This window comes from Sarcophilus harrisii, chromosome 3 (assembly GCF_902635505.1).
Source record: "Sarcophilus harrisii chromosome 3, mSarHar1.11, whole genome shotgun sequence".
Classification (NCBI taxonomy): domain Eukaryota; kingdom Metazoa; phylum Chordata; class Mammalia; order Dasyuromorphia; family Dasyuridae; genus Sarcophilus; species Sarcophilus harrisii.
In genome coordinates this window covers 223,487,772-223,511,815 of record NC_045428.1, presented here as the reverse complement: position 1 = coordinate 223,511,815, position 24,044 = coordinate 223,487,772, and the positions used below count along the sequence as shown (strand labels likewise).

The following is a 24,044-nucleotide window of genomic DNA, read 5'->3' as shown; positions in this document are numbered from 1 at the left end:
ATTTTCTCTCTTCCCACTATGGAACATCTTTCAAGTTACTAAGGAGAAGTAAAGAATAAAGTTCATTATTTTAAAGGGAAAAAAAGCATTTTATATTTCTAAGTATATCAATATAATTGGTTGAATATTTGCTCAGAGAGGGCAACAATCATCATTGTCTCATTTCATAGATTGAGATAGTAAAGTAATTGAATCAAGGCTACCCATAGAGTCATTTGTAGATTTTGGAATGGAGCCTACGTCTCCTACTTTGAAGTTAAAGCTTTTGTGCCTCTGCCTTCAGCATCACTGCTAAAAATACAGAACTAAAGAATAGAGAAAAATAATTTCAGTTCCAACTGATAGTTCACAAAGAACTTAGACTTCACTATATTTAAGTTAAATTTTACTCAATTTTCTCATGGTATGGAAGAGATCATAGGCTCTTCATAGGCAGCATGGGAGACAGGAAGGCAGATCTTGAGTTCAAATTTGGCCTCAGACACTTACTAGTTGTGTGATCCTGGGTTACTTAACAAACTTCTTTGACACAGTTTTTTCATCTATTAAAAGAGCTGAAGAAGAAAATGGTACACTATTCCTGTATCTTTGCCAAGAAAACTCCAAATGGGGTCAGGAAGAGTTGGATATGATTGAAAATGACTGAAAAACAACAACAAACCAGGTTCATCAAAGCTAAGGCAATGGACAATAAGATCTGGAAAGTGGAACCAACTTGAAAAGACTTTAAGTATAGGGCCAGTCCTGGACCATGGATTGTTGTCCAAGACCCAATCTACATGGGTTCTGATATGCTCATCACTATGCTAATTGTAAGTTGATCCTTTTTTTTTTTTTTTTTTTTGACAGAATAACTTTCAAAGATTAGTTGTATGGTAAAAAAACCAAAACCAAAACCAAAACCAAAAAAGTGCATGAATCATAAATGAGCCACTTATTAATCATGTGATCTTAGACAATTTTCCTAATCCCTATCTCAGTTTCCACAACTATAAAATTGGAAAATTAATATTTCAGTTCTTAACTTCACTAGATTGTTGTGAAGATCATATGAGATTATTTAGGCAAAATGATTTGCAAATTTTAAAGTGCTATGTAAATGTTTATTATTACTTATAAATCACAAATGGGTTGGGACCTGTATCACTGAAGGAAATCTCCACATCAATCACAGGTCCTTAAAGTATGCAATCTACCTTTTTCCTGTGAGAATTTCATGGGAATACTTCATATAATATATAAATGAAAATAATATATAAAATCTAAAATTGTTTTAAGAGTATAAGATGATATTATTATGGTTATTAGATTTGATAGTTGTAACATTGGATAGAGCTCTGAATTTCATGGAATCAGAAAAAAAATTATTTCAAATATGGTTTCACACATTTAATAAGTTGTTCAAGCAAGTTACTTAACCTCTATCTGCCTCAGTAAAATAATGTTAATTATAACACTTTCCAAGGTTGTTGAGAGGATCAAATAAGATGATATTTATAAAGCATTTTGCAAACCTTAAAGTGCTATATATTATATATATTATATATAATATAATTATATTACTGACAAATATCATAAATTACATAGATATATACAAAACATCATTTCCAATGAAAAGTTTTACTTAATCTCCAAATTTTTTTCTTGTTGCTGTTCTGCTATTTTCAATGTATCCAACTCTTTTTGACCCCATCTGGGCTTTTCTTGGCAGAGATACTGAAGTGATTTGCCATTTCCTTCTCTAGCATATTTTACAGATGAGGAAACTGAGGCAAACAGGATTAAATGACTTGCTCAGGATCACACAGGCTAGCATGTGTCTGAGGTCAGATTTGAATTCAGGAAGAACCTAGCTGAAGAGTTTTGACAATAGTAAAATTAGTTTGGGATCTCTAAATTGTTTTCCTGACTCTGAAACAGGAGGAGGAGAAGGAAGGAGTGGAAAAATGAAAGGAATGGAAAACTTTTCACCTATGATCTTTTTACTATCACCACCCAATTCCTGCTTTTTAAGAATAAAGCCTGTGATTTCATTGATGTAGGGAACTCTGTCAATGAAGATTTTCATTTGTAATTAGCTGGTGCCATGAATAGAATACTTATCCTGGAGTCAGGAAGATTCCTATTCCTGAAGTCAAATCTGGTCTCAAACATTTAATTGCTGGGCAAGTCACTTCACCTTGCTTGCCTCAGTTTCCTCATTTGTAAAATGAGCTAGAGAAGGAAATGACAAACCACTTCCTTATCTCTGCCAAAAAAAAAAAAAAAACTCCAAATGGGATCAGGAAAAATCAGACACAGTACAAAAGAATCATTTAGAACAGGGAGAAGTTAAGATCACAAGGACAGGGCTTATCAGAGGAAGTACTTGAACTGTGACTCAAAGGATAGTCCTGTATTCACCATGCTAGATTAAATGTCTTGCAAGACTATACAAATGCATTTGAACGATGGGCAATCTGTATTCTTCTTCTCTGATTAATTGAATGAATACTATAAATTAACATATATTTATAATGCTTTAAATACAGTGCTGTTTAGAGAGAGGAAGGAAAAATGAGAAAATTGCTGTAAGATTTTATTTCTGTACTGTATTTCTTGGAAATAAGTACTTTAAAAATCATTTCATCAATGTCTGTTGCTTATGAGCTTTGCTATCTCAGTTGTATCTAAATTAGAATTAATTGAGGAGTATTCTATATTTTATAGGTTAAGCATAATTTTATTTTATATTTTTCCCTTAAGGATCTAAGAAAATGTTATAAATAAAAATTCTGATTCATATTTTCTATAAAGTAACATGGTGACCAAATGAGCAGAATAACTGTTAGAAGGCAGCACTAAGAATTAAATGCTGTGTTATAATGCTCATTAAGTGGTACAATTCCAATTATATTACTGTAATATTTAATTATTTTCCATTTTGCTTATTTTTTTAATGTGGAATTGATCAGGTCCCCTTCCAGGGATAGAGGCTTCCCTTTAAAAAGGTAATAATTCCTTGCCTAATAAAAATTAGTAACAAATATTTTATGATGAAAACAATCTAGAGGCATATTTTCCCTATCATGGCTGTGAAAATTCACATTTAAGCCTTTTTAATTAAATTATCACATCAAGGGAATCATGTGTGAGTTTTTTGATTGAAGATAAAAACAGAATTATGTCCACAAAGCTAGTGTCACGAGACGTCAAAATGCTAAAGTGAACTATAGTCTCTGAAATCACTCAATACTATAATGATATATTTAGTTAAATTATAATGCTATTTTTTAATCACATACCGAGAGCAACTCTTGCTGCTGATGCATCATAATTAATCCAGAATGACACCCATGATAAAATTGTAATCAGTATGGAGGGCATGTAGGTCTGAAGAATGAAGTATCCAATATTTCTCTTCAACCTAAAGCTCAATGAAAGTCGTGGATAGGCACCTATGAAAAACACAAAAGTGTTATTTATAATGAGAGAGAGAGAGAGAGAGAGAGAGAGAGAGAGAGAGAGAGATTAAGAGAGAGAGATTGGCAAACAAAATAATTTGCCTTTGTTGCCATGGGGACTAAAACATATCTTTGGAGCCACAGGGATTGTGGAATACTCCACAACCATACAATTTATTTCTGTCTGGCAAATGGTATTTACAGAGAACCAACAGTGTCTTGAGAGAAAAATACTGTTATGTAGTCTATTTTTAATGTAATAATGAGGAAATGCTACTAAGGCTAAACACTAAACTGAGAAATATCCTCTGGAAAACTTTTTTTTTTTAAAGAAAAGCTTTTAACAGAAGGCTGCAAAAGAAAGCCAAATGTCTTGTTTATCCCTTTAATTAATGGCTGTTCTTCTACTTCTTCATTGTCTGTAGATAGATTTGGCCCAGAGCTGCCCCAAGCCAAATGGTTTCTTTTTTGCTACCACCCACACATACCAAGCTCAAAACAGTGCAAAGTTAATAAGGTGGGGGCACTTAACAAAGGTACAAAGACCCTACAATTTTGCAATGAAAAACTCTAAAAATTAGAAGGATTAAAGATGGGAGATACTTAACCCTAGTAAAACACATTCTTTAACTTTACACTGACGTTTTACAATTCTTTGACAGATGAAAGCATTGAGTTCATTACCCTTGATATTTCTCAACATTCATATATCTATGTGCACATAATAATGCTTTTCATCTTAATATGTTTTCTTCCCACATATCATCCTTTAAAAAGCATTGATTTACAATACATCGACATATAACAAATATGTTTTTTAAAATTCTTATTAGCCATCCTTTTCTTTGATCCATTCTATGAATCAAAAGCAGCTGACAAGAGTTCCTTACAGTTCTCTCTCCTAATCTCAAATTTTCCTGTACTTGTAGCATTGCTTCTTTCCTTCCTGTCCCAGGAGAACTGTCTCTTTTCCCCCAAAAAACTCTCTACTTCTGTTCTGGATCATTCTTCCTTCCTGCTTCCTCTGAGAAGGTGATTCCCTCAAGTTATGCCTCAAGATTACAGCCTCACAAAGATTCATTAGAATCTTCTTGTCCTACAAATAAGTTTAGAAAAACTTGATTCTAAAAGAACATTCCCTACAAATCTCCTCTCATGCCATCAATCTGATACCCTTTTTTTCTCCTCAATAATATCTTGCTTTTCCAAATACATGTAAAGAGAATTTTCAATATTCATTTTTGTAAGACTTTATGTCCAAATTTTTCTCCCTTCCCAAGACAGCAAGCAATCTCAAATAGGTTAAAAATGTACAATTCTTTTTAAACATATTTCTATATTAGTCATGTGGTGTCTGTTACTCTTTGTTATCTTAAACAACTTTAACTTAAAAGAGTAGCCTACATATGCTGTTATCATCCTTAAATCTTTTCCCATACTTATTAGCTTCCATGACAATCTGAAGAGGGATTCAGAAACTCAAAAATCTGCTTCAACTCTGCCTCAGTGAGGAACCCTGCCTGAGGGGAACAAGATAAACAGCTTCATTCTTTTATCTAGGTGGGGTGGGTTCAGTCCTGAGCTAAAAGAATTCCAACCCTATTCAATTAAAGATCTATTCAATTCAACTCCACCCACCAGGTTCATTGGGAGGGGGAGCAGGCCTCCCTTGCAGCCAAAGACCTCCTTATAAAAATGGCAATTAAAAACTCATTTCTTTGCAGAGGTTCTAAACATGCCAGCTATGTCATGCTTGCTATGCCAGGGAGGCCTCTGCCCACTGGATAATATTCTTTTCCAGTGCTACCCTCTCTTCATCCTCACCTATTTCCCTAAAGAGACTTTATGCCTCTCTGTTGGTATTTCTAACTTTACTTCCCAATCCCTATAATAAACCTCTTTTATCAATTTAGGTTTTCAGGTTTGTAAATTCCTTTACAAAGAATCTTTGTGCTGTCAGAAGGGGGTTCCCCAAAACTCCCTACCCTTGCACTGAATCCCAAGGGGATGTAGGGGAGCCAAACATCTCCATTTGGTTCCCTGAACTCCGAACCTGCCACTAGACCTTATCATCTAACTCCCTGACCACCAGAAATCCAAATTTCATTTTGGTTCTCTAAATTTAAACCTCATCATTTGGTTCCCTGAAAGAGAACCTCAAAACCTAAACCTCATATTTTTGGTTCCCTAACCTGGAACCCCCAAAACTAGACTTCACCTCATCAAGTCCCTCAATTAATCAATAAGCATTTATGAAGGCCCTGGTATATGTCACACATTCTCCTGTTTTCATTCTTTGTTCTGATTGTGATTTTTCACTTTGCCATCAGACTTGTGTTTTTTCTTTCAAATATAATTATTTGATGAAGATTTTTTTCCTTAGTCTTTTTCTTTTTATAAGCTTTGATAACTTTGGTGGGGTGCTCTGAAATTGTGTCCCCTTTAATCTGTAAAAAAATTACTCTGAAACTGTGTCCCCTTTGATCTGTTAAAAAAAAAAGTGAGATTGGGGTTTCCCCGACTGGGAGGGGGCCTATTTTCCGGATGAGCCTTTTTTTAAGATAAACAGCATCATTCAACTGGAGATCTTGGGCAAATCACCTCCCCAACCCCACATTGGTCTTTTGGGTAACTGGATCCCCATTCAGGAAATTCCAAATTCTAGAAAAAGCCTTCAAAGTGATTTCATTCAGTTGGGAGATCTTGGTCTAATAATCAGCTCAAACTGCCCCAGCCCCCAAATTTTCTCATAAAATAGGTTTCTGTTAACACATTCTTTGCAAATCTCCTCATTAAGAGATTTGTCAGCTAAGAGAGAGCTTTTTAGTGAAAAATAAAACTTCCTTTTTTGCCACTAAGATTTCAGCTTTGTTGGACCTGCCCTGAGACCAGAGAGGATTCTCACATCAATTCTCACACCTCATTTCTCTACCACTAGAACGGCATCAACTTCAGGTATGCTCCACTTGCCTTATATAGAAAATGTAGGAATTTTACCGGACCAGAAGTCCTTAACCTTTTCTTATGACACAAGGCCTTTTTTGACAGTTTGACAAAACGTAAGAATCTTTTTATCAAATAATGCTTTTAAATGCATAAGATAATTTGTATTACAAAGGAAGCCAAATAGTTGAAATAGTTATCAAAATCTTGAAAAAAACACTCTATAGAAAATGGGTCAAGGACCACTGGTTATATTATATCTAGAGTTCTTCCTTCCCCAGATAGGATCCTCCCAGATTCTGTGATTACTTCTATATAAATGATTCTCACATCTATACCATTGAACCTGATGTTTTGCCCAATTACTAGTCAAACTGCTTGATGGATTCTTCCAAGGGTATGCTGATAAATATTTAACAACTGGCTACATAACACATTTTAAGTTAAATCTATATTATTGATATTTTCTCAATTATATTTCAACAAAACAACAAAGAAGGCTTTGATTTTTAACACCCATTTTCTAGGTGTAAATACTCACATAATTTAATAATTCACCCTCATTACTATTTGGTTCCAGCACACTCTTGAGGACCTCCATTTGAATATTTGCTGAAAAACCTAAATATGTGAAAATCTAAGCTGCTTATATTCTCTACAGAGTTGAGTTCTCTTTCTGATTTTTTCATTTTCTATTAATGGTACTACCATTTTATTTTGATTTTTTCCTCATCATATTCTATATATTTCACTTTCAAAATGTGTCCCCTATCCATATCTCTCTTTTCACTTCTACTACTGTCAGCCTAGTTTAAGCTCCCATTCCTTTTCATCAGTATAAAATGAATCCTAACTGGTCTTTCCACACCTAACTTCTCTCCTTCTGTATCCCATTGTCAGATTAATTTCTCTAAAGAAGAACTTGACTCATGTCATCCAATTGTTTGGTCATCTTGATTTATAAATCTTTACCATCTGCCAAATAAAATCCAAATCCCTATGTATAACGATCAAAGCCCTTTATGATCTGGTCCTAGCTCCACTATACAGAGTTATTTCTCACTATTTCCTAGAGATTTTCCTTAAGTCAAAACAAACTATATACTATTTCCTGAATATACATCTTTCTTTTTGCTAACACCAGCTTCCTCATTATTCTCTAACAAGACATTCTTCATCTCTTGAATCTAGATTGCTCTCCATGCAAGAAATGTTCTCTTTCTCTCTTTATCTCTTCTAGATTTCTTGACTTTTTTCAAATCTTGGCTGAAATCCCAACTTTTTCAAATAGATTTTCTCAATCCTCCTTAATTCTAGTGCTTCCCCTATCTTAATTATCTCCAATTTATCTTGTCTATATGTTGGTAGTAGATAATTATTTATATGTTGTTTCTTCCATTAGACTGTGAACTCCTTGAGAGCAGAGCTTTTCTATTGCCTTTCTTCGTATCCTCAGTGCTAAGCATAAGTTTATTGACTGCTGTTTATAAAACCTTTTGTCAAATAAAAATACTATGACCTAGTGTTATTTTACTCTGTCTTGTGTCTTATTTATTATACTTTTTCTTTCTGTTTTCCCTACTGTGTTATAAAATATTTGATTAGGTTTTATTCATTTTTATAACTAACCCCTTCCCCCAAGTGATCAACATAGCAACTTATACATCCTAGGGGCTCAAAAAACTTCTGATGAATAAATAAATATCATTTTGTTATGTATTTATGAGATGAAACCATGTATAATGGCTTTGTTTTCTCAAATTTTATTTTCTGTATCCCCAGTGATTCCACTGGGCTTTAGTTTGCAAGCTTGAAGAAAGAGGTAAGTTCTGTAACCTTTTTTTATATCTCAACTATACTCCAGATCCTCATGAGCTAAGCCATCAGCTTTAGAATTCTTTTGAGACACACCTTCTTATGGGAAATATTCCAGTGAACACCTTCACATCAAGGACTTTATTGTTATTTTTTTAGTGACCTCCACCCTCAATTTCTCATGAGCCACATATAAAGAAGGCAAATAGCAAATTATCTGCTCTATAGAATAAGTTTTGTGTTGAACTAATAAAGAACAAATAAACAGATGTCTACCTGCTAAAGCATGGTAGGTTCTATTCTATATTGCAGGGATATGTGCTGCTGATAAATAAGGAAGAAAATTTCCACAATTACATAACCTCAAAACATTAGGTGACAGAGTTGGGGGAATGACTGGCTCAGATTCAAGAAGTCCTGAATAAGTGGCCTCACACATTTACCATCTCTGTGATCCTGGACAAGTCATATAACTTCTCATTGCCTCAGTTACCTCAATTGTAAAATAGGGATAATATCTATACCAACTTCCCTGTATCCCCATCTGATTTTTGAAAGAATCAAATGAGATAATTTATTATAAAATTATTTAGCATAATGACTATCTTTAAGACTGAAAAGAATTTCAGACATCATCTAATCCATCCTATACCATACCTACAGTGGCTTCTACACAATTACAGACAAATGCCCATTCATAGTTCCACATGAAGATTGTTATTGAAGGAAGAAAACACGATTTCCTGACATCTTTCTATTACTTTTGTATTGTTTTGAATTTTTTTTCTTTTTTCACTTTCTAATAAGATTTTTTTTTCAGGATTCATATATTATTTCTAGATTTGTCCTCTAAGGCAATAATAATGATAATTATTATTATTATTTAATCCTTTTTCTCTATGATGACCCATCAAATACTTGGAAGCTCTCATACACCACTCCCCAAAATCTTTTATTATTCCTTGCTTCTTTAGACAGGATCTCCTATTTTTACATCATATCATCCTATTGGTTCTTTTCTGAATCTGTTCCAATTCATCAATGTCCTTTCTAAAATTTGGTATGCAGAAGTGGACATAGTACTCCAATATGGTTTTTACCCCAATGGACAAGAGCAGGATTGTCATCTCTATTGTCTAGATACCATGCTCCCATTTATACAGTTAAAAATCAAGATAATTTCTTTTGTGTTTTGAGATTATATTGTAGTTGATTATTGTGTTTAGTATGGATGAAAAACACAGAGATTTAAGTGATCATTTTGGATCTTGTGTCACCAGGAATGAGTGATAAGAACAAAAAAAACTGCAGCAATGTTGTAAGAGAGTGAGTATCATAGTAGAGAAGCTCTGTATGTTAAGGGATATATGTTGAAACATCAGAGTCCCTAAAATATTTTTCTCTGAGTGTTCCTTTAGGTATCCCATGACAGGCACCCTAAGACATTCATAAACAGAAGTCTAAATGACAATAACCTCTTGTTTAGACAATAATAAAATAGGTACAAAAATCAGGGACCGCTTAAAAACAGTTTAGAACAGAAAAATTAGTATAGAGGAAAAAATTGGCCTTGGAATTAGAAGAGATGGGTTAGAGTTTTAACTCAGGCATGTTTAGTTCCATGACTTCAGAATGTCACTTATTCTCCCTGGTCTCAATTTCCCCACTTGTAACATGTATGTAACATTATTTAAATTTCCTATGTCACAGTCCAGAATCATTACAAGGAAATTGTTCGGCAACTTTCAAGTTCTAAACAAATACGAATTATCATTAAGTACTCTGAGACAAAAAAAAAAACAAAACAAAAAACAGTTCAGAGTACTGAACAACATCACCTCCTAAAAGCACTGTCAGGATAGAATGCATTGATGCACACATCCCAGAACTACACAGAAAACTTAGCAAAGTTTCCATTGGCAGAAGTTAATGCTTTATGATGGAGATGCGTTAAGGCTGCTACTGTGAAATTGATACTGCAGTGCATTAGTGCATTAAAGCCTGTTTCAAAATGTCAAGAGAAATGTGCAGAAGCTTTAATGTGAATGTGCCAATGCAGATATTTGATGATGCCAAGGTAGATGCTGAACCAAAGTAATGGACTTAAGCAAAAGTCTGGACATATTCCTAAGTTCTTTTGTCAGACCAAAACAAAGGTATCTGCCACCAAACCTGCTTCCAATCCAGCCCTTGCTGCCATCAGTGAGGGGAGAAATTATTGTGGAGAAGATGGCTACTTTACTCATTATCACCAACAATTGCTGCAGACCAAATGCCACCAATAGGCAGTTAGGCACAAAAATCACAGGAGTGGGAACTTTCCCCAGAAAACGAGTCCTGCTTTCTAGCTCAGCCCACATAGACATTATCCAGGAAAGCAACTCATGTGGAAAAGCCATCACTGCCAAATGCCAACCAACTGCCACTCAAAGGGCAAGCAAGCCAGGGGAATTGGAAAAAGAGATGAGAAGCAAATCAAAACAACACAATGCCCTTGACCACCATTCTCTTTGGACTCTGAAGGATACAACCCAGTATCCTGAACACAAGAACTTTCAGAATAGTAATGCTCCCAATTCAGTGTCCAGGAGAGCAAAGTTAATGAAAATGCAGACTGCTAAAAAATAAAATCTCCATCACTACGTTTCTGGACATTGTCAAATGATTCAGTATCAGAAACAATATGATTTTAGCAATGGAGATGACATTCAAGAAAAGCATTACCATCTGCTTTGCCACTGCATGTGAAGAGCCATGGGATTTTTTCATCTGACTTGATGAAACCTTCCATATGTGTTGTTTTATTGGAATGTGAACTCCTTAAGAGCAAGGACTGCCTTTTCTAAGGGCACCCTAGCATAAAATATAGTGCTTTTTACATATTAAGCACTTAATAAATGCTTCATTCATTCATCTAATTTGTCAGTTCTTCCATATAATAATACAATTCACAGTCTCTTTCTCATCCCCCAAATGGCATAGTAGAAAGACAATTAGATCAGAAATCAGAAAATGTGGATTTTTTTCTGACTTTCCTACTACCTATCTGTGTTACTTTGAGCAAGAGAGTTAATTTCTATGGGCTTCCTAATTTGTGAAGTAAAAGCATTACAATAGATTGAGTGTTCTTAACTGAGTCTCTGAATAGATTTCTGGGGGTGAAGCTAGGGAAGAGAGTCCATAATTCCTAACTAAAATTTAGCATTTCTTCCAACTATGAATTAAAAAAAAACCAACCATTATCCTGAGAAGAGTTCCAGAAATTTCACCAGATAATCAAAGGAGTCTATGACACAAAAAAAGCTAACACTCCTTGAACCAGATGATCTCTAAAGTAAAATTTGGATAGCTAAGAAGTCTCCTCCAATTAGATACCTGATTGGTAGAGCTAAAGAAACTAAACTGTATCTGAAGTCTTGTTTGAATTGCAATTTATAAAATTTAATAGCACTAATATGAAAAGAAATTATCTCAGACATATCTAGATGCAGCAGATAGAAGTTTCAGAGAGGCAGATTTCATATGCAATGAAAGGATGAACTGCTTAATGGAACTCTTCAAAAGTGTCTGTGTTCCAAGTTGGAATGGAGGTTGTCAGGGATGTTGTAGAGGATATGCCTTCTCTGACATGGATTCATTTGGATAATTTCTTGATATCCACTGCACTTTTAAGAATGTATAATATCATAAATTAAACAGTAAGAATTCCATAGCTCCATATCCATAAGAGTCTAAAATATTCCTCTTTTTGAACTCTGGACTATATTAACCACGATTTTAGAAAGTAACTATTTTAAAAATAGGAATACCATTAGTAAATCTACAATCATTTTATAAGTGCCTATTATGTGTCTAACACTTTCCTAGATACTTGGGATAAAATGACGAAATTAAATAAACTCTTCCTTCACGAAGCTTAAATTCTGACAGTATTTTATATTTGAATTAGCATTGATTTTCAAAGTAATCTCACTGGGAGTGTATGCATATGTTTTAGCAATGTTATCACTAATGATATCATCTTTGAGAACGTCTTTGTAGCTAGCATAGGAGCTACCATATCAATATTTTCAGCATTTTTTGTCACATTGTTTTTACAACACAAAGCTAAAACAAAACAGAACAATACTACTTGGATCAATTACCTGTATTTTTCACATGCATTGGATCAGAATAATTTCTAGTTGAAAGAATCAAATATATCCCACAAAGATAAAGATTACACACCACTGAAGATTTCTTTTTAAAAGATGTGACATACACTCTAAAAGTAATTCCAAAAGAGTCTGGTAGGTGTTCTCCTTGATCTGAATGTGAAATGATGATAGCCAAAGAGGAATCTAGGTCCCCAATGAAGAAATTCTGAGCACAGAAAGGGAGTTTCCTCAAAATAGGACATCAGAAAGATATGACAATTGAACTCCATTATGGACCCTGGACCCGAGTGGCTTCTTTGTAGAAGTAATATACTGGCTTCTGTTAGCTCGGTGTATAGGAATTTTGCTTCTGTTGTGGTTGGGTAGAAATATGGGCTAAATAACCTATAAAGTCTCTCCTAATTCTTAGGTTCTAATTGTTTTTAAGGATAGGCTAGGGGAAAGACTTCCTGGAGAAGAAACACATTCATTTATATGTACACACACACACAGACACACACACAAACACACACACACACACACACACACAAGTGAGTCTCTATGTGTGTTATATATCTATACTTATTACATATATATGCATATATATATTTATGCTTGATAATAATTCAAGCAATAGTCTTTTACTAAAGTATATATTAGGACAATTATTGTATGTAAAAGCCCAATTTGCTAGAAGTTACAAAACCTGTAAAGTATATGTCTTTTATTAATTTTACTGAAAACCAGAGCTAGTAGGAGTGTGCAAATTGAAATAACAGATAAAAATAAATGTGATGCCTGGTCTCTGAAAGATAATAATTTAATGTGGCAAATAGAATTATTCATTATCATTCATCATTGGTTCCTTCTTTTCTCTTCAAATATCATAGAAGTATTTTGAAATAAATCAAAAAGGTATTGTTTTCCCAATATATGCTAGTATATTCACTGAAAAAACAAAATAACTATACAAAACAATATTTTTGCCTTAACTCTAGTCTATCCTCTCTCTCTCTCTCTCTCTCTCTCTCTCTCTGAGAAGCTGAGTATCTTAGGATTTAGTTTAATTTTAGCTTCCCTGAGCTACATGACTGCTTCAGTGACTTCCTATTTCATCTCAGATAAAACAAAAATTCCTCTGTTTGGCTTTTAAAGCAATTAACAATCTTGACCTTAAATTATCTTAACAACTTAAAAATATATTAGTCCCAGGTGTATGCTAGTAAATGTTTTTACCTAATCCTCAGAAAGGAAATAACACACACATACACACACACACTTTAAAATTTAATGTACATTATTAACATTTCCCCCATCACTTCCTTCAGTCTAGACAATCAACAAAACAATAAATCAAACTCTGATTTGTAACATTTGCTGATTTTAGATGGGTGAATATTCATATTGAAAATTTAACAACCAACTCTAACAGCTTCCGGAATTATTCTTGAATTGACTCCACTTTCTGCACTCTGTGATTCAACTATATTGGGCTTCTCTTTCATTATCTCACTTAACATCTCATGGTTCCCATCTCTTTTGTCTTTTTACTGACTGTTCCATAGTGCCTAAAATGCACTCTCTCCTTCCCTCTGTGTCATAGAATACCCCTCTTCTTTCAAGATTCTGAATGGGCTTCACTTTCCCCAGGAAGCCTTTCCTAATTATCCAAACTTATGGAGCTCTTCTTTTCAGTAGTAAAAAATCATTAGATCTTGGATTTGACTACAATGTATTTATTTTGTATACTTATATAGGTACTTGTCTTCTGCTCTGGTCAGGACTATTTTTATTTTTGTTTTGATCTCCAGTGCTTAGCACAATGGCTAGTGCACAGAAGATACTTAATAAATGCATTGATTTATATGATCTGGCTAGTAATCTTAATTATTATTCTCTTTTAATTGGCAATTCAGATTAATTTGTCAAACATTTCTTAAATGTCTATGTTGTGCAAAGTTCTGTACGAAATAGATAGAATATATATAATGCTTCTGTGGGTTTAAATATTGCTTCTGAATCTGACTGCTTTTATGATAGTGGGCAAGTTATTTAACCTTAATATGCTTGTTTCCTTATTTCTAAAATGAAGCAGTTGTATTAAATGACTTCTAAGGTTCTAGAGGTATAATATACACTACTACTACTATGATGAAAATCCTGCCCAGGACATCTTAGAAAAACTTGCTATAAATGAATATGTTGTAATGAGTATATAAATGATTTGAATGTTTGCAGGCAAGTTATACATCCTTCCCAACTTATTTGTACTGCTATTGATTAGAAAACTTTTTATGAAAAGTATAAGATACACTTTTTGCTGTGTCCATTGTAAGTTACAACAATTTTTGAATTAATGTTTTAGTCATTATTAAATAACAATGGTTTTCAATATTGTTTAGGAAATTGTTCTAATTTATCAGATGTAAATTCCAGCCCCAGTATCTGAATATTTATGATTGTAGTCATTAATATCACTATAAATTCAGCATAATTCTGGTGATGACTTCCAAGAAATGATATCAAATCTTCATCAAGGAATTGTATAATCTGAAAAGTCACCAGATGAGCATGAAGAATAAATGTTGTGTTGATATCTAGGTTGTGTTGAGGGGCTTAGAAGTTGCCCAGTAGTCTGGGTGGTGATTCACTGATGATTTATTAAAGGTTCTGGACAACAATAGTAATGCATGAAAACACGAATGTATTTTGATCTAAATTAGTGGAAGGTACAAAAATGGAGAGCACAGATATATTATGAAATAAATATTTATTACTTTAAATTCCTAGCTAGTTGCTAGTAAAAGACAAAGCACAAAATGACTTTTAAATGTTTCTTAAATGGAATTAAGTCAAATTAAATTGTGTAGGCAAAATGTCCTTGTATATTATGAGTTATTATATAAATATAATATATTATCATATTTACTGAATGTTTCCCAACATTAAAAGAATCTATGATTTTGATGATATAGTAAACTTTATCTCCTTGCCTAGTGAAATACAGTTGTAGAATAGGCAGATTTTATCCATTTACTTATTTTAAGGAGTCATATTCAAGGGAAAGGAAGAAAGGCATAGAGGATAGAGAACCAGCTTTGGAATCAGGAAAGCCTGATTTTGAGCCCTGCCTTTTCCATGATGACTATGTGACCTGATTGAGTCCCTTATCACCTCTGTGACCCAGGAAACTCTCTAATATTATATGCCAGCTGGGTAAAAGAAGTTTTACATGAGGGGCTCCCTGCACTGTGGAATCACTGATTCAGTTTAAAAAAAATATATCTGAGCCCAATTTGAATCAGGTATTCCTAATACCCCATCCAACATTCGATCCACTGTATCTACCATATTTATTTTCACATGATATTTAAAATTGGGGAGGGAGAGGGTGGAAGTTAATGGTAGGAAGAACTAATTGGCTATTTCTGAGTAATATGAAACCCTTCCTGGTTACAGCTACCCTTTAAAAGAATTCACATCATTTACAACCACCTATTAAAATATTTTTGATGACACTGCATGAAAAAATTATAAGAATTCTTCTCTAAGTACACCCTAATAACCTAATGATTACAATTTTTCAGACTGAGGCAGGCATGGGTTGAATCTATTTCACAATCAGAATCTCCCTGTGTTTTCAGCAGGTCATATGCTGATCCAACTTGGTTTATGAAATAGATTAAACCATAATTTTAATAATTGACAATTTTTTTTAGTTAACCACAAAGGAATTTTATTAACTGTGGAAAAAATGTTTAAATGTTTTGAGTTTATGGTTATTTAGGCAAGTATGGTTAGAACTTGTACGTATAAAACTGGGATATGATAGTTGATAGCTCTTCCATATAAAAAAACCAACAACAACAACAACAAAAACATACCAGATTAGTCTTTGCTTGCATGAATTTGACAATGTAAACATTCAATGTTTTTTCCATCCTTATCACATGAGGCAACCTATTTCCCTTCCTGTCTACTTCTTAATGTCATTGCTTCAAAGAGTATTAATTCACTGATAACAAAGCTTTTCCTTGCCTGTCAATGTGTAGACTTTACCAACACTTGAATACTCTTTGGGGAACAGAAATTGATGTCCACATTCAAGGGAGAAAAACAAAAGAATGTCAACTATCAAAATAACAGGCAGAATTGATTCCCCTATTTAAACAACTGTATCAGTAAAGAAATTATAGTAGCCTCAATTTTTCAAAATCTTCTTTAACAAATATTTTATGTAACTTCATTTCTGAATGCACCCTATATTTTAACTAATAATTTTTTTAAAAAAGAATAAAACAGAAAAACAGTTCAGCAAAACAAACCAGCACAATAAACATATCTGACAGCATGTGCCACATTTACACCCAAAGTCTCTTAAAGTTACTGAAACTTTCCTTAAGAGTCTGACTTCACCTTTAGTTTAATGAATTGATACTTCAAAATTGTTATAAGAATGCAAACCAACGTGAATAAAAGTTTTGTTGAAAAAAAAATACTGTAAGCTGGTAACATTTAAAACATAACTGGAACTAATAAGAGAAAGGGCACAAATAGAAATGTCATCAATTAAGAGCTGAATGATGGAATAGTGCCATTTTTCCAGTTCATTTACTGAATGAAGTAAAGGAACTGAGGCAAACAAGGTAAGTGACTTGCCTAGGGTCATGCAGCTAGTGTCTGAAGCCAGATTTGGATGCAGGAAGATGAATCTTCTTGACTCAAGATTTGCTACTCTACCCACTAAGCCATCTAGTTACCTGTGGGGTTTTCCTGGCAAAAATACTGAGGCTGTTTGCTTTTTCAATGGATTAAGGCAAACTGAGGTTAAGTGACTTGTCCTGGGTCACCCAGTGAATGAGTTTCTGAGGCTGGATTTTGAACTCATTTCTTCCTGAGTTGGGACCCAGTGCTCTATCCACTAAGTCACCTAGTTGACCCTAGTCAGTGTGAGAAAACCACAAATAAGTAAAAATTCACTGTAGGTGGGTATCAGTCCTATTACTCTTCCATTCAGGAACAGATGTAGGATATTACCCTTCATGAAAGAGAAAGTACATATGTAGGAAGAACTCACCAGTGGCAAAGACAACATTCTTTGAGACCAGTCTGTGTTCTACAATGGAGAACTGTGGAAGTTCAATCCTTTCCACACCTGTTACAGCCTTGTCCCCACCTCTCCAATAAAACTCAATGTCATCTGTTGTATAGCCATCTACCAAAAAGAAGGAAACAGAAAAACAGAGGTATTAAGTCTGAGTCTGACATAATTGTTTAAAAAATAAATTCAGTACTATTGTCATTTATTATTGTTATTGTCATGGCTAACTCTGTGACCACATTTGGAGTTTTCTTGGCAAAGATACAGAACTGGTTTGATCATTTTGCAGATAAGGAAATTGAGGCACAAGTTAAAGTGACTTGCCCAGAATCACACAGCTAATAAGTGTTTGAGGACAGATTTGAACTCAAGACTCCAACACTCTATTCACTGTATCACCTTTTACTATTATTTTTTAAAGTAAAAGTTTATGCAGTTTGTCAGTATATAAAATTAATTTATATGCATATATATGCATATAAATTAATTATGTATATATATAAAGAAAATGTGCCATGTAAATAACTATATATATAGTTATTTACATGGCACATTTTCTTTTGACTTTGTTGAATTACCATTTTTATCTGTTTTATACTAAAAACAGGGTGAAGCAATTAGCAATTAAATAGACTCAGAGTATTCTCTAAGTGTTCTATTAGAATTTGGTATCATGGGGAAAGCACTGGATTTAGAATCACAGGAATTGGGTGTAAATTCCAGTTGGACTATTCATTGTAGTGACCATGGCTAAATGCAGTTTTGGGGTCCAATTTTCCTTTATTGCAAAATAAGGAAATTCAACTGGATTTCTTCTCCAGGATCATTGCCATTTCTAAATCTTGTGAAACTGTGCATATTCCACAGATAAATGATGAAATGATATAAGAATTATATGGAAGTTTCCTAGGAAGATACTGAATTAAAATAGTTTTTAAAAATATATATATATTTTTTTAATTTTCCCCACTTATATGTAAAAGAATTTGTTTTTTTTTTTTTTTTTTTTTACATTTCTATGTGAAACTTTGAGTTCCAGATTCTCTCTCTTCTTCCCCTTCCTACTGGCACTCCCTATTGAGAAGATACATGTGAAGTTATGCAAAATATAAAATGGGAGTTCTTAACCTCTTTTTGTTTCATAGATCCTTTTGGCAATCTGATGAAGTTTACAGACCTCCTCTCAAAACAATTTTTTTAAATGCATAGGAAAAAAAACATGAGATTTCAATGAAGATCAATTAAATTGAAATAGTTATCTTTTTTTTTTTTAAAGTTCACTGATCCTAGATTTAGAACTGTTGATTTTAATAATAGCAGTGAATGAGAGAAGATTAGATAAAAGTAGCACAATTCTAAACAGGAGACATCTCAAAACACTGAAAAGTTCAAAAGCTAAAGATACTTAGACTTTCTACAATGCAATGTTTAATAACTTGAGATTATTAGATATATGAAGCATAATTAAAATTTCCTGACATATTGAGAAGGCTAAAGCACTGATTTTTAAAGAATGATTAAAAGTTTCACATTCAGGATGCTGGGAAATGGATTTTCCCATACTAGCTCAAGTAGGTAAAGATGGTCTATGGTTCTCCAATTCACAATTCTTTGATTTCCTTCACAAGCTAATTGTACAATATTTCAGAGTCTGATTCTTTTTCTACAGCAAAATAACGTTTTGGTCAGGTATACTTATTGTGTATCTAATTTATATTTTAATATATTTAACATCTACTGGTCATCCTGCCATCTAGGGGAGGGGGTGGGGGGAGGGTAAGAGGTGAAAAATTGGAACAAGAGGTTTGGCAATTGTTAATGCTGTAAAGTTACCCATGTATATATCCTGTAAATAAAAGGCTATTAAATTTAAAAAAAAAAAAAAAAAAAAAAAAAAAAGATGGTCTATGGTTGAGAAAAGGGATAATTGCTAAGTTGGACCAATCAGAGTGAATATTTCCTATGATTCTGATAAGGCTAAACTATCAATAAGGACTTTGTTAATTCTGTTATAGGTGATAAGAAATTGCACTAAGGATTGATTGAATTTGGTAGTTCAAAACTGTCACCCATGAGGAAGTACACATTAAAAATTAAAAACAAAAAACAATTGATGGTGACTTTTCTTTAGAGGAATTGGGGTAAATTGATATATCATTAGAACATAGTTTAAGAGATAAAATGGATGTTTTAGCCTAAGAGATTCCTTACCTCAAGTTCATAGACTGTGAGTAGATTTCAGGAGGTCCATAAATTTGCAGTGGAAAAAAAATCTTTATTTTCATTTGGGTTCTTTTGAAATCCTGTGTGTTTCATTCTATTAAATTAAAAATATTATTCTTGAAAGGGATTCTTAGGCTTCAATGCCAAGGGAGTGGAAGATATAAAACAGATTAACACCTCAATTTAAAACATATTTCCTTATTCTATAGAGAAGGAGAATAAGGCCCAAAAAGGTGAATTTACTTGCTTAGAGTACATAGTTGGTAAGCATGAGTCAGGATTTAAAACCAGGTTTTCCTGAATAAAATTCATTCATAATTCACTAAAACACGTATTAGTTTCTTTGGTCACTTTAGTTATTAAATTTTCCCCATAAGGTATGTTTATGTGTGTATTTATTTTTATTATTTTTATAGAAAAGTTCTAGAACATGGTCTAAATAATATTACCTTAAAATCTTCACATTGCAAGGAACATTAGAAACCATGTTGACCTGTGCATCACTCAGTACAAGTCTTTTAACCCTCATAATACTCTTGACAAAGAGGTCATCAATTCTCTTGAACACTTTCATTAATGGGAATTCCACCCCTTAAAGAAATGGATTGTTTCAGTTTTGATCTACATGAAGTTATTATATTTTCCTTATGTTTAACTAAAATTTCTCTTATTATAATTTTGAATATGGTGACTGGCATAGTTCAAATATTATTCTGCCTTAAATTCCTCCCTTCCCTGACTTTTCTCCTCCTCTCTTTTCTCCCCAAACAGAAAAAAAACAGGTATAGCTTAGCTATTATTATCAGCGGTTTAAAAAAAAAAAAGAATTTCCCCTCATACAACCCTTCAAATGTCTGAAGATAGCACTTTCTCCACCTGAACTTTCTTTTCCTATATTTACATCTGTAATGGCTGAGGCTTGAGCTGATGCACTGAGGTCCCAAGCACATGATACTAAATAGTAATTGGACTATACTCTATTAATATATATGCTTAGATAAAGAATGGCCCCACCCATTCTCTGTGCAAGTCTTGATATGTTGTATAGGAAATGATGATTTTGGTAGGTGGAGGCACAGGGGCAGGAAGAGAGGCTGGGAGAGATTGATGGCTGGGTTCGGGTCTGGTGGCTGCTGGTCTGACTAGCTTCTTGACTCAGCTGCACACATTGCTATTGCTGATTCCCTTTTACCTCCAATCTTTCTTCTTCTCTACTGAGAATAAAAGATTGATTTTCCCCTAACATGAATTCCGGCTGATTTTAAAATACGCGGTCATCACATACATCTGTAGAAGTTTAATTATTTCTCCACTGAAAAGTAGAAAGAACACCAAATTTTGAGGCAGAGAGATCTGAGCTGAGAACTTTAGCTCCAGCACTCTCATTTGCCAGCTATATGATTCTGAAAAAATCATTTCTCATTTCTATCTAGTTCATCTTTGAAATAGTGATAATCTTATTTTTACTATTTATGGAGTTTTAAAAGAGAAGACAATATGACTTAATGAATAGAGTGCAGGTCTTAGAAGCAGGAATACCTATATTTAAATCTTATTCCTTTCTGCTTACCTCTTGCCCCACACTCAGACACACAAGGTATGTGGAACACAGGGCAAATCTCTTAATCTGTCACTTGTTTTCAAACTCCAATAAAAAAGGACTATTAAATGATGCCTAAGGATACTTGAAGGCAGCATATTGACCTAAAAAACCATATATTAATGTTATCTATGTTCTTTTGTATGTTTATTTTGTTAAATATTTCTCAATTACATTTTAATCTGCTTTGGTTACATTCAGAGTGTTACAGCTTGCCAGCTGTAACTCTAAGGTTCTAAGTTGGGTAAAAGAAGCCAAACTCTATGAGTAGGGGCACTTTTCATACACAGAGTTCTCTGTAGTTGTGAAATCACAAATCTAGTCCCTATATCTATCTTTAACTGAGATAAGGAAGGAGAGAAAATAAACAAAAAAATCTTTGTAAATTGTAAAACACTATATAAGGGCTCTTTCTATCAGGATGGTTAAGTGGTGTAGTGGATAGCATGCTAGACCTGGAAACGGGAAGTCTTATCTTCCTGAGTTCAAATCTGACCTCAGACACCCACCAGCTGTGTAACTGGACACTTGATCCTATTTTGCCTCACTTTTCTCATCTATAAAATGAGCTGAAGAAGACATGTCCAACAACTCCAATATCTTTGCCAAGAAGATCCCAAATGGGGTCATAAAGAATCAGATATGAGTGAAAAACAACCAAAAAACAATTAAACAACTATCCTTTCTGTTGTTATTATTATATGAAATAATTTTGACACCCCCTAATTATTCTGGTTACTTTCCTCCCCAAACTTCAGTTCATCAATATAACTCTTTAAATCAGGGCTTCTTAAAATTTTTTCACTCGGGTTCACTTTTTGCTTGAGAAATTTTTATAAGACCCCAGATTTATAGGTATATAAAATGATATACAAATCAAATATTTAGTGATAATAAATCATAATTTTATGATCCCCCCATATTCAGTTATAAGACCCCCATAAAAAGCTGTAAACTGTAGTTTAAGAAGCTGGGATTTAATTAATGTCTTAGTAGTATAATCAGATTTTCATTTTCCTTGAAAAGATTATAGATTTTAAATGCAGATTTTACTTAATTTCTATACTGTGATCTTTCGACAATAATATCTAAAGCTGTACAAAGACACTATAAAGACTATAATCTTACAGGTCTATAATGTAGGTCCTATAATCTTAAGATCTCAGAATCTTAGATTTTGATCTGGAATGGACCTTAGTGGTCATTTGATACAAACCCTGACATAAAACAAGCAAGCAGAGATATTGTGACATTCCCAAGATCACATAGTAAAACAATTGCTATTTTAAATTAAAATAAAAAAAATCTATCTATATGAGCCAAAGAATTATTTCTCCAATCTGTTTTATATAGAAATGCATCTTTGCCACTCATCAAATACACACTAAATTAGATTGTAAAATCATACTCATTTTTACCTCAATTAACAATTCATATTTTCAAGTCTAAATCAATTTGGACAAAATAGTAGCCTTATCTATGAATTACTCAAGGGGAAAATAGCATTACATAATGCTAATCAACAGTCTCTGGACACACAGAGCAGAGGATCCATTTCTTTTTCTATTAGTGAAGAAATTATCCTTCTCATATAGACACTCCAAAATAAATTATAAAATTTCTGAATCATGGTTAAGTTGAAATACATTACTATACTACAGAAACCATATATAAAAGTTGAGTTCCTAATGGTAATCTCCTGCTTCCCCCTCCCCCAAATCTAAATCCCAGGAGTACCCAAAGCTATGTGACTCAAGCATTTTACAGCATTTTGTAAGCAAATTGTTTTGTTTGCTCTCATAAAACTCAATGGATTAAGATGGGGAGCATTAGCTTTCTTATGTTTCAGAAAAGCAAATCGTCTGCTTAATCAGATTGGAATAGAGAACTGCTTAATAACACCTCTTAACCTCATTTTCCTACCCCCCAGAAATAGCCACAAGAGAAATTAAAGCCTTCTCTATTCCTTTGAGACTTTTAACTATATCTGTCTATGAATGGAAAATAATTAGTATGGTAGCACTAAGGGAAACTGTCCTGAACCACTTAAGAAAACTAAAGGGAACATAGATATGTACACACAGCTTTCAATTTCCAGAGTGCAGTTCTGTTCATCCAGGGGATATCTTCTCAGATCCATCATACATGCGGCTGTTGTTGTAATTCTATAATACAAGAAGGGAAAGGAAAATATTACTGCTAGGGCCAATAACGTCTTCCTATTAGTAGTGAAACCCGTTTATAGAAAAACAAGGTTACACCTCATGGCAGACACATCTTCCACAGAAATTTAATGTTCTAAACTATAGAATTAAAACAGATTAAAAGTTCTATTTAAAAAGAATAAGTTAAGGAGAATTAAGAAAATGAAACTAATATAGAAATTTAGTACTTTTATTAAATTTATATTGCTAGATACCCTTTAATTTAAATTATCAGATATGAAGTCCGTATTTCTTAGTTTTCTTCCCTGCTTTAACTAATAGTTTTTCTGATTTTGCATTATAGGACAGTATAGTGGATAGAATATCAGTTTTGGATTTGGGAGGACCTGGGTTCAAATCTGCTTCTGACACTTATTAACTATATGACCCTGGGCAAGTCACTTAACCCTATTTGCTTTAATTTCCTTATCTAGGATATGACCTAGAATGACCTGAAGAAGGAAATGACAAACCTTTCCAGTATCTTTACCAAGAAAACCCCCAATGGAATCACAGAGAATTGGACATAACTGAAATGACTCAACAAGAAACAAAAGACATTGTATTAGGCCTAGGAAT

At 33.4% G+C, this 24,044-nt stretch overlaps 1 protein-coding gene across 1 annotated transcript in view; it reads right to left on the bottom strand.

Moving 5' to 3' along the window:
* The window catches only part of GABRB3 (gamma-aminobutyric acid type A receptor subunit beta3), a 69,263-nt gene that overhangs the window by 29,944 nt on the left and 15,275 nt on the right, over positions 1 to 24,044 (bottom strand). Inside the window, exons 2-4 of the mRNA XM_031959099.1 lie at positions 23,344 to 23,426; positions 17,415 to 17,552; positions 3,285 to 3,437 (exon numbers count right to left, since the gene is read on the bottom strand). Of these exons, the coding sequence (XP_031814959.1) occupies positions 3,285 to 3,437; positions 17,415 to 17,552; positions 23,344 to 23,426 (374 nt within the window). The remainder of the gene's footprint in view (positions 1 to 3,284; positions 3,438 to 17,414; positions 17,553 to 23,343; positions 23,427 to 24,044) is intronic.